The 12,471-nt window shown below is 43.5% G+C and overlaps 1 protein-coding gene across 1 annotated transcript in view; it reads left to right on the forward strand.

The window, feature by feature from the left end:
- LOC138565931 (uncharacterized) overlaps positions 1 to 12,471 on the forward strand; it is a 130,136-nt gene that overhangs the window by 114,812 nt on the left and 2,853 nt on the right. The window contains exon 2 of the mRNA XM_069643041.1: positions 10,045 to 10,635. Within this exon, the coding sequence (XP_069499142.1) occupies positions 10,045 to 10,635 (591 nt within the window). The remainder of the gene's footprint in view (positions 1 to 10,044; positions 10,636 to 12,471) is intronic.

Genomic DNA, 12,471 nt, shown 5'->3' on the forward strand with positions numbered 1-12,471 from the left:
TCGGTATTCACCTTAAGTGATATTGACCTATTATTTCCCGTACTCCTGCCAGTCGATTTGTGGAAACAGATTAGGACTATAGATGACATACCTGGGTTGGGAGATACATGGGATAACATGGTTAGGCTAGATAGAGAAAGGCCAGCTGGCGAACGACCGCCTCAAGTAATATTAACCTTGCCTGATAGAATCATTGTAAAATTGAAAACTATAGTTCCTGAAAAAAGAATCATTTGGGACAAGCTTACGGCCTGTGTCCAAGGAAAGTCTGAGGGTGCTACCGATTTGTTCAATTGGTTCGAGCAGGTATTTTCAGATTTCAGTGGACTAGACTTAGGCACAGAGTCAGGGAAAAGGCTGTTTGTCGACAAATTTGTACGTGGATTGCTGCCTGACATCCAGTTACAGATTATGTCTTCTGAAACTGCTTGGCAGGCGAAGTCTCAATCAGAAGTACTGCATATGGCTCAGTACTATGAAAATCGTGTGAATACTAAAAAGGAAAAACTTGAGAAAAAAAAAGGGTGACCTGAAAACAAAAGTTTTATTGCAACAGATTGTTAGAAGCCCAGAGGGGGTAATCAATTTAGAGGACAGTACATTCCACAGGGGAGTGCGTCCTTGGCTCCGGTAACCATTAACCAGTGTGCCTATTGTCGGCAGGAAGGCCACTGGCGTGCACAATGTCCGACCTTGCAGCCAAGGTCATTTGGGAACATGGGTAGACGATCCAGAGGTCGCCCAGGTGCAGGGAGCCCTGCCAGAGGTCAGTTTGCACCAGAACCACAGCAACCTCCCTCACAAGATAAGCAAGTTTCGATTGTGGATAATAGAAACATTTTTGATCACCCTTCTGCCGCGTACCTCTCTGAAGAGCTTCCTTTTGATAATATTCTGTTTCGCTAGGATTGTCCGAAGCAGGATTTGGAACCTATGCCTATTCCCGTTCATCAGAAAGGCCCCTACGTTGAGATGGCGGTGGGAAATAGGAAGCATCTATTTTTAGTAGATACGGGAGCACAGAAATGTTCCATTGATCATTCACGGGTTCCAAATATTCCACTGTCAGGGCAGTCCAATGTTTCTGTAGGGTTTTCAGGCACACCTGTAGTTTGTCCCGTCTCTTTGCCGGTACCAATAACACTGGGTCCCTTCACAGAACAGTGTCCATTTCTACTTACCACAAACTGTGGGGAGAACTTGCTGGGACTAAATTTGCTGAAGGCATTGCATGCAGTAATACATCGTTCTCCGGACGGAGTTCGGTTAACAATTTCACCTCAGCAATCACTCGCCTCTCAGTTTTTGACTCGACCTTTACCGCCAGAATTCAGTAATGTTCCAGAATGCTTATGGGCAATTGATGATAATGGTGTGGGCGTTCTCCAAATTGAACCTGTTAAAATTATTTTGAAACATGGAGTAAAATTTCCTCGCATCCCGCAATTTAAGATCTCAGTTGAAGGCGTGCAGGCTTTGAAATGTATAGTTTCTGATTTTGTACATCGTGGAGTAATTGAGGAGATTACGGGTAGCCTATGTAACAGCCCCATTTTGCCAGTATACAAAAAAGGTTATAATGCGATTCCCTTTTGTTTTATAATTGATTTACGTGCTATTAACAAAATTGTGGCTCCTCAATTTCCTATTGTACCTGATGTTACAATGATACTAACCATGATGCTGGCTTCTGCCACTCATTTTAGCTTTGTTGATCTTAAAAATGTGTTTTTCAGTATTCCCATACACAAGGATAGCAGGTATTTGTTCGCGTTTACCCTAGGTGGACGCTCGTTTACATTCACTCGTGCACCACAAGGGTACACTGAGAGTCCAAGTATTTATAGTAGGGCAGAGAAAGAACAGCTCGATACTCTCGAGTTGCCTGCTACTTGCACATTACTACAGTATGTAGATGACCTCCTCTTGGCTGCTGATTCTGAGAGCGTCTGTAAAGAAGGCACCGTGTTGTTGCTTTGTCATCTAGCGAAACGTGGCCACAAAGCTTCACTTAAAAAATTCCAATATTGTTGTCAGGAGGTGGCCTATTTAGCCTACCTCCTGTCAAAGGAGGGAAGACGGTTGACACCTGAACGAATAAAGACTATTTCTGGCATGTCTGTCCCAAATACGCAGAAGGAAGTTAGATCCCTGATAGGTATGGCTTCTTACTGTAGATTGTGGATCCCTAACTTTTCGTTAACGATTAAACCAATGCTGGCTTTGACAAAGAAGGGCATTTCTTTGCCATTGCCATGGACTTTGGAACACCAGACAGCTTTTGATTTGCTCAAATCCGCGCTGTGTTCAGCGCCGGTTTTAGGAACTCCGAATTATGATAAGGCCTTTGTATTGTTTGTGCATGAACATGATGGATGTGCTTTGGCTGTATTAACGCAGGAGCATGGAGGGAAGAATACGCCATGCGGCTACTATTCCTCCGCCCTTGATCCTGTAGCATGTGCTTTGCCAAGATGTTTGCGCACTGTTGCTGCTGCTGCGTCTGTAAAACAGAGTGAGGGAATGGTCCTGGGTCATGCGTTAACCCTAATGGTACCTCACTCTGTAGATATTTTATTGAATAGAACTCAAACGCAACACCTCACTTCTGCACGATTGACAAGAAATGAACTAATCTTGTTTGCCCCCCACATTCAAATTCAGAGGTGTTGTGTATTAAATCCGGCTGAACTATTACCTGTCTCGCAAGATACTGTTGATGGTGACGAAACTTCACACGATTGTCTTTATGTGACAGAACAAGAGACTAAAGGCAGAATCGATCTGAAAGACACGCCTTTGAATAGCCCCCAAGCAGAGCTATTTTGTGATGGCTCTTGTTTTAAACTTCCAGACGGTACATCTACGGCTGCTTATGCCGTCACTACTTTGAACACGATTGTGGAAACCAAAAGAATTATGCATAATTCTGCGCAGGCCGCAGAAATTATAGCGTTAACTTGAGCTTGTGAACTTTCTGAAGGGCTTACAGTAAATATATACACCGATAGTCAGTATACTTTTGGGGTGGTCCACAATTTCGGTAGACTTTGGAAAGAACGAGGTTTCTTGACCTCGCACGGAACGAAAATTCAGCATGGCACTTTAATAGTGCGATTACTTCAGCACTCGCACTCCCTGTTCAGTTAGCTATTATCAAATGATCAGCACATCAAAAGGTTACAGATGATGTAGGAAAAGGAAATGCTTTCGCCGATCAGATAGCTAAACAAACTACCACTGATTTTAGTTTGGAAATGTATGCTGTAAGAGAGACTGTAAATATTTGCACTTTGGGTGAAAGTATCGATGCTGTAAAAGATATTCAAGCAGATGCTACCATAGAGGAAACTAAGAGATGGATCGAGGGCGCATGGAGATTGGATGATGATGGGTGTTGGGTGGACAATATTGAAGGAAAATAGTTACTCCCTGACGCCTACATTACAATGATGGTTATTATGGCTCATGGTCCGACACATGTTTGTGCGCATAAATTGACAGAAATGCTACACAGTGTATGGGCCAATGATAAGATTTTCAAAACCGCACAGCGTTTTGTCCAAGGGTGCATGATCTGCTTGCAGCATAATGTAGGAAAAGGTACCTCGACTCCTAGAGGAAGTTTCGCTCCACCTTCTGTCCCGTTTGAGGTTATTCACTTTGATTTTATTGAAACGGAACGTTGTAACAATCTTAAATATGTGTTGGTTGTCATTTGTGCCTTTAGTAAGTGGGTTGAGGCCTTCCTGGTTAGAGATGCAACAGCCATAACCACGGCAAAAACTCTGTTGAAAGAGTTTTTTCCTAGGTTCGGGCTGCCGAGAGTCATCTGGTTGGATAATGGGCCACACTTTATTGCTACTGTAATCCTACAAATTTGCAAAGGATTACAGATTGATAAACGGTTCCATTCGGCCAGACATGCCCAAAGTGCCGGATTAGTGGAAAGGCATAACAGCATCATAAAGAACAAACTCGCTAAGACGTGTGCTGGCACCAAGCTAAAATGGCCGGACGCCTTACCGATCGTGTTACTTTCGATGAGAACAACCCCTCAAACTAAGACTGGGCTCTCTCCCTTTGAGGTGGTAATGGGGAGACCTGCTAATATTTGGGGTTTGCCAAAAAGCAGTTAGCTACGGGACATAGAAAATGTGCTTCTTTCAGATTACTGTAACCAGTTGACTAAAAATCTGTTTTCAATTTATCACCAGGTGCGAGAGGCATTACCTGTACGCTACGAGGGTCCCGGTCACAGTCTACGACTGGGGGACTGGATCCTCACGAAGGTTTTTGAGAGGTTGTCTTGCCTTGCACCTCGGTGGAGGGATCCCTACCAAGTCCTGCTAGTCACTCAGACTGCTGTGCGGGTAGCGGGTCGTAAGAACTGGATCTATGCGATGCACACCAAACGGATCCCACAGCCTGTGCCATATGATACAGAAGATACAGAATCCCTTCCCACTGCTGTAACCAGTGTGCCTGAAACAGCAACAATCAACAAGGGAGAATCGGAGACCGCTTCGGAGTCCGCAAGGCCAGATAAAACAGCCATCTTGTCTCCGCCCTCCCCAACAGTGGAACTTCCGGATCAATCCTTTTCTGATCCCATTTCCGTTCATTCGCCACTTCCAGGAGGAAGTGACGACACTTTGTCCTCATCAGAAACTGTGAAATATAATTTGCGTCCAAGGAAGTAAACGTGCAGCATGATCTGACTGTGCGATTGGAGAAAATCATTTGAGGGCTTGTCTTTTGGCCCGACTGTACGGGAAGATTCTGTTGGCTGAGGGTTGTGGGAAAGACATTAAGAAGACGTGCGACTGGATTCACCAGCAAACAAACAATTGGTGTTTTTTCGGTTGAGGACTACAATGCCTGTACCCGCTACCACTCGTACCAAACTTTTAGATAAAAATGTGACTAGCAGAGACAATAATCAAGCATGTAAAGGGACCCCCAAAGTGTATTGTTGCCTTTTTGTGATAATTACTGGATTTTTAGTAACTGTTGGTTTTGGGTTATGGTATCTGGAGGAAGCATATCCGCTAGAGGACTTTTTACCTATTGAAAATGTATCTGTTGTCCCCACTCATTCCGTGCAATTGCATACTTTATCGCCTAGAGATTCTTTGCATAGACGGAACTATCAGAATAATACCCTTTTGTTAATTATGAATGCCACTCATGCAATTTTAAATAAGACCAATTGTTGGATCTGTTCACACCTACCGCAACATGGGGATAAGGGGCTAGGTTGGTATATTCATCCTTTACCTTTGACAACTGCCTGGAACGCTTCTCTTAGAGCACTATTTTTTGGCCGATGGAATGACAGCATCTCAGGGAACTTTGATGGTACAAATTTAAATACCTTTGAAAAGCATGTTTTGATGCCCCTGGGATGCTCACTTTTTGCAAATAGAAGTAAGCCAAACGTTGCTTCTGTTAGGCCTTCTGATAGATTGTCTCGTCCTTTTCAGTCTTTAATCTCTTTCAAAATGGCTCCTTTAGGCAATAAGGATGCCACGCCTCCATCTTATTCTGTTAACCATAGCCCCGATTCAGTATCCTTCTGCATACAGAGGAATGGAACACGGTCAATGGGTAATTTTAGAAAGTGCGCCAACATTGCGAATTTGACTAGTGAGAACAGACCTCTGTACGTAGGCGAACCTGTCTATTTTGTTTGCGGTAATGTGGCATTTCCATGGTTGCCCAGGGATTGGCAAGGAACCTGCTATTTAGGGATTCTACTACCTGGGCTATTTATTGCCAGTACTGCAGATGTTTCGAAAACTCGTCCACGACGAGGTGTGAAAGGGGATACTCCAACACAAACTCTAGGAGATATCATGAAATCCTTTGTGCCATTTTTGGGCAAATTACGAATTCAGAAGATATCAGTGGACTAGCGAGAGTATTGGAGAGAACCATCAATCGGACCACTGACATACTCTATAATATGACGTTAGAACAGAAAGCGATAAGATTAGTGGCTCTTCAGAACCGGATGGCATTAGATGTCATTCTGGCCGAGCGTGGAGGAGTATGTAAATTAGTGGGGTCCGCTTGCTGCGTTTACATACCAGACTCCTCTCTGACGATCTTTAGGGCTATCCAAAATCTACAAGTTCTTAGTTCAGAAGTACATGTTCCTGAGGTAAACTGGGAACTTAGTGCATGGTTTTGGGACCTCCTACGGTCATGGGGATGGAAGTTGTTCTCGGCCCTGCTGATTATCTTGGGAAGTTTTCTGTTTCTGTGCTGTTGTATACAGTGTCTCCCTCGTATATCCTCAGTATTAGGGGGATGTTGCGCGCAAGCAACAAGTGTATTAGGGCATAAAATATACGCCCCAGAGAAGGTTTCCAAAGAGTATGTGTTAAAAGAAAGATAGATATGTCAGACAATGATTCGGGATGTATAGATGTTGAAATATGGAGTTAGTCGTAAAGTGATTGAAGGTAGTTTAGCGCTTGGCATAGGCCAAAAGGAGGGTTTGTTAGAATTGATATAATATTGTTTCGTCCTCATTGTATATGTTGGCCTATGCCCAGTCGCTTTGCGAGGGAAACCGTATTACAAGGTCATGACCTCAAGTGAATTGAGCCTCCATTTTAGGTTAGAACCGCCATTTTAGTTTATTGTACAAAGTCACCCTGTAGTCTAAAATGGCCGTCTCGTGTGCTCTTGTTCTTGCCTTAACCTCTTCAACCTCTGTAGGAGGGTTAATGTCCAACCTGCCTTCAGGCTACATGTTAGGGTCATGTAGACCTTGTCCTTTGTTGACCTCGGGATCAGGGGATTACTTGAATTAGCAATGTTAAACTACAAGTATACAAGAACAATAATGCTATCCAAATACGACATGCAAAACATTTGTTTGATCTGTATTAAAACGATACGTAAAGGGTGTAACATTAAATTAAAGAATAATAGTGTGTGTTAGTAAATGTATTCAAAAGTAAACCGCATGCACGAGATATGTAAATTACGAAAATTAACCTGGCGCGACCCTAGCCCAGTGTATAATTAACTTGTAAGAGGCTGGACATTATTATAACAAACTGTGTAAATACGCTGATGTCCAGCTAGCACATTCTGCTCACTGCTCACATTGAACCCTGCTGGTGGACTCTGTGATATATTGACAGCCAAATAGCTATTTGTGTACTTTGTTCAATACTGTTCAGTTTTGAAATAAAGATTATGGGAATCTTTACAAGCCCGTGTCGGTGTATTTTCCTTTGCTTGGTGTAACAGCCTTAATATTGTATTTTTCTGATTCCACAAGGAGACCATGGGGCCTGCTGAAGATACATTGAAGCACTGAATTAGAGAGTGCACACAAGTTATCTCGCCCTTGGAAACACTCAGTTTCCAGCACCACTTACATGCTCAAACAATACAAAGTGTGACCATAAGGACCGGCAGAGGAAGACTCGCTTTGCACAGGCTCTCAGTGGCAATCCAATATGGTTATTGACCCCTACGAAGGCTGGCCTCACGTCTCTGAGAAGTTGGCTGTGGAGCATCAGGGACCATGGGAGAGACACTCTTCCTTTAAAATACACCAATTCATTTGCACAACTAAGAAACATCTTCACCTGTATACAGTAAAGCACAACATTTTCTAGGGGAGCAAGTCACTCCCCTATATAAACCACTAACATTTAGTCAGTGTGTGGGTGTTTAAAGTCAGAGAAGGAGTGATTTTGGAGGCGAAAGAAGAGGGGAGTCAGTTGGAAAAGATGGTGAGGAAGAAAGAGAAGAGAAGAGAAGAGAAGAGAAGAGAAGAGAAGAGAAGAGAAGAGAAGAGAAGAGAAGAGAAGAGAAGAGAAGAGAAGAGAAGAGAAGAGAAGAGAAGAGAAAAGGGAAGGGAAGAATGAGGCATTTGTGAGGAGGAATATTAGGCAGTGTGAGGAAGAGGCATACACGAGTCAGGAGGGGGAGGTTAGGGGAAACACCAAGGGAGGAGAGGACAAGTGCATTCAAGGAGAAGAGGAACAGACATTAAGATAGCAGGAAAGGACCATACACACCCAAACATTGAGAAGTGTGAATGGAGAATGTGTGGAGGTATGAGGTGAGATGGCAACAAGCAGGAGGAGAGACAGGAAAGGATAAGTCAGGAGTAGGAATGTTCGCATTATGCACATGACCAATGTGACCCATCCAGGAGGCACAGCAGAGCAATATGTCGGGGACTAGGGCCCCAAGAAAGGAAGGGGGAGAACGTACCAAGACCCAGCCCATTCACCAGTCCAGATTGCCAGCTTTGCATAAGAGTTGCAATGTTTTTCAAGATGTTCTTGGTTCTAGGTTTTCCTTCCCTGGTTCATTGTTCACCATTTCTAGTCACGCTTCCTGTAGCCCAGAGCTTAGAGAATGCTAGTCTTCCTCACTAGGGTCACATCTGCTGTCGGATCTCTTGAACTCTTACCGGCTCAATTTAATTCTAGTCTGTATGACTTTCCCCCAGATATGGTGCATATAACATTTGTACTACTTACAAGGAGAGGAAACCCGGTATACAACTGTCTAATCAGAATTAGCAGTGTATACTTTGTCTATATCCAGGGGGATAATAGTCAATGTATAGAAAGACAAAGCTATCAGGGAGGTACCAGAGGTGTCTAACATTAACACTGTGAGTAAATCAAAAGGTGGGACCAGTCAAGGTTTAAATAATCAGTTTAAATTTTTAATAACGAAAAAATCGTAAAATTTAAAACATCCAATTAAATAAATTGGTCCACAATACAACAATTGTCACATCTAATATATAAAAAAACAACAAGGAATACGTAGCAGGCTCGGATGGCCAGTTTAAAATGGTGTTACAAAAAAAACAACACACAGACACTGCGGGTACCTATCAAACAAATATTATAGTACCCAACCAGGTTTGGATAGATGTGTCATAGATTTTTATCTCTGTTTAGAGTCCAGAGATTTGTCTCGACATGTTTCTGTTCCTCTAGAAAAAGGTGTGGAACATTCATCAGGAGGGACATTTTACAACGTAGCCTATTTAACAATTGGAGTGGTAAACATTACAACTACAGTATCATAGCACCTGCAAAAGATAAAAACAACAGACATCAAAGGGTCAGCTCAAAAATAACTAAATACTTTGGTAAATTCAATCAATGAAAAAGGCACCATATCAAGGGAGATAATTACCTATCAGGGTGCCAGTGGGGGCTCTCTACTATGTGTGCAATCCATCTCAACATTTCATCTGCAAGACACATTCTTACCTATTAGGGCCTCCTTGTAAACAAGTGTATTCCCTAATAATGAATGGAACATAATTGTTTCTTTTTATTCCATGTATCAATTTAACAGTATGTAACTTTCACACATATTGCCTGTACCAAAAGAAGGGAGAAGAGAAAAAATATGACCAACATTTTTCTTCTTATGGTTTTTATTCTGCGAGGAGTGATTATAATAATGAGGTCACAAAGCAAATGACTGAAAAAGAGAAAATACTTTTATGTATTATTTTTTCACGCAGCCTTCTGGTTATATGTCTTCTGTTTTCTAAAATTCTAATTGTCCTCTAGACGTCTTAGTCGTTGCCTGACTTCTGGCTTGATGTTGGGGAGCACTCCCAATCAGGCTACATATTTCGATGTTGTACTGTTGGCTCTCTTCTGGACATCGGTGCCCTTCATGCTCACTAGGGAGTTTTCATAATCACAACCCCCATGAGACAGTGCACTTGGTTTGTCAGTGCGCCAGGTATTGTTCTCTTGGTTTGCTTTTTGGTCTTGCTGGCCTGCATACTCGATAGGGAGGGTGGGGGTGATAGAACCACGACTCTCATCTAACAGTGTATCATCTGTCAGTGCACCACATATGAGCATGTGAGGGATCTTAAGCACAAAAGTGGGTTGAACCACATCCTGCCACACAACATTGTTGGGCACAAGTGTAACATCTCTACAAAGAATACATAAAATCCAATTTATGTTAGCAAGCATCCTCATCCTCAGACTTCTCCTAATCTATTTCTTTTTATAATTCCAGAGCAGTTACCTACTGACAAAAAGCAAAAAAGAAAGATGTCTAAGCGTAAAGCCAGTCTATCTGGAATCTCTAAGGAAGTGGACACATTGGCTCGGGACAAGGACCCAGATGGCAGTCCACCTGAAGAGGAACCTGTCAAACGAGGACCAGCAAAGAAAGATAGAGCGCCAAGGGTTCCCCCTCAGTTTGGAGCGAAAAGAAGTCAAAATGTACCCGACTATACCAAGAGCGATAGCACAGTAACTTTGTATAGCAGGCAAGTCAGACCTGGGCTGCAAAGTTCCAGAGAGGTCATGGCGGAAAGGACCACTGGGAGTCAAACATCAGCTGCTCCAGGGAAAGGCCAACGGGAAGCTTTAAAGAAAACTGATTGGTTTGCAATCGATTCAACCGAGCAGTATCAAACAGATTACACTCAATGGAAGAAGAGCCTGCACCACCTCATCAGTCTTACATCTGCTCCCCCAGACAGTAGCATAACAGGAGAAGAGGCCGCCTCCTTAACACGGACATCTTCCAAAGGGAGGGGCATGATGGAGGAACACATGGATTCCACTGGAAGGAGTCTGGCGAAATCCCAACGATATTCAGGTATGTCAGGGGTTACAATTCATGAGTTATATTGTAGTTTTAATGTAACATTGACATACAGGCATGAGCTATACGTTTGTTAGAGTTCTCAGCAGCTGATCAACGGCTTAAGGGCGATTTATGGAAAGGGAAAAGAAATTCAACATTGGAACCATTGACAACCTTTTTCTTAAAATAGTTCCTATACCCCAACATCATGTCAGAACAATCTGCTTTTAGGCATTCCTAATATTTAAATCATAAACCTGGTGTCCACCAATGAAATGCCTCTTTTTCATTTTATCCACCTGCCCTTAAAATCATTATCTGAGGCTGAAAGCACTGCCTATGGACTGCCGTACTATGAAATTGACTGCTTGATTGCTGCCTGACATAGCCCTGATCCCACATCACTTCATATTGGTGCCCGCATTGATATTAATACCCCTCATATCTTGTGACGCCACACATGTATCAGTATCCACAGGCATGGAATCTGATTACTAAACCTCCCCTTCACGAACCCACTCACTCTCCGTCCTGCCTCCTTACACTTGACACACACCTGCCTGAAATAAACCACAGCAGCCCAGTCACTTGCATAGCCCCACTGCTGAATGCAATGTAAGTGGCTTGTACAGCACCCTTCTGCCACTGCTGGTTGTGGACAGTGTTGGAAATGGAAATAAGTTAGCTTCAAAATGGTGTAATTTCGTTCATGATGTTTCTTTCCAGGCTATACATCAATTGAAGTTCAAATCACTTCCATGGCAGTGATGCCCCAATATATGTAATCATTGCCACTTTTAATCCTGCAAAACGTGCTCAGTCCCACTGCCTCAGAGCTTACCTGTACATAGGCTGTGCTGGGATCTCACTATAAGGCAATCAGGCAGTCGAAGCAGTTTCCCTTGCAGGTCCCCGCCCAACCCCTGCCCTGACAACGTATACCAGCAACCACAGCTAACAATCCACAAATAAGCATCGTCTGTAGCATCTGAAGTAAAAGCACATAGCTAGATCGAACAACATGGCCAACTATGTACATCCACAAAACAAAAGCAATTGTGAAACGGTTGAGAAAACTGCACTCCCCATTTCTTTGTAATGAATTCCACTGTGGAACCTTAAAACGCAATTCCTCCTTTGAAGGACTCATGTCATGCTTTCACGAGGCTTGAGATGCAGACTGCCTGGGACCCTTGACAAAAGGTGTACTCCACACACCGAGAAATCTTTTCAGTCAAGCTGATAGTGATCACTCACTAAAGTCACAAAAAAGGATAACAGAGACTACTGACCCCCAGCTTCACTCAGCCGTGTGTTGTTGTACAGCGCTGCTTTCTCAACGTGCCACAGCACACAGCTGACTTCCACGAGTCTCTGGGCTTGCTTCACAAAAGCTTTTGTCAACGGGAAACCCCCATTGAACACTCTCTTTAAATGAGGCCCTATGTCTCTCCCTCGGGAGGCAGCAGAAGGGTCTGCTGTCCTGCATACATTAACGAGGGAGAGTCTCTCCCTCGCAGCAAAGCTAGGGGCTCAGTGATCTAATCTGTTTTGCGCACTCTAGCGCACAGAGTAGATTAGATCAGTGGGCCTTCACCTTCACTGAGGCGAAGAGACTCCCTCGTTAAAAAAGCACAGCTGTCTGTTGTTGCACTGCAAGGGCTGACAGAATACTCCAACTCTGCCCTGCCCTGGCCTGCACCAGCACACATATAAAACGAGGGATCTCTGTCCCCTAGACCGGAGCTGAGGGCTCAGTGATCTGATAGCCTTCAGCTTTGCAGAGGGACAGAGACTCCGGCAATAAAGCACAGCCATGTGTTAATGAGGGATCTCTGTCCCTCGCAG

This window comes from Ambystoma mexicanum, chromosome 2p (assembly GCF_040938575.1).
Source record: "Ambystoma mexicanum isolate Mex_15411 chromosome 2p, UKY_AmexF1_1, whole genome shotgun sequence".
NCBI classification, from domain to species: Eukaryota; Metazoa; Chordata; class Amphibia; order Caudata; family Ambystomatidae; genus Ambystoma; species Ambystoma mexicanum.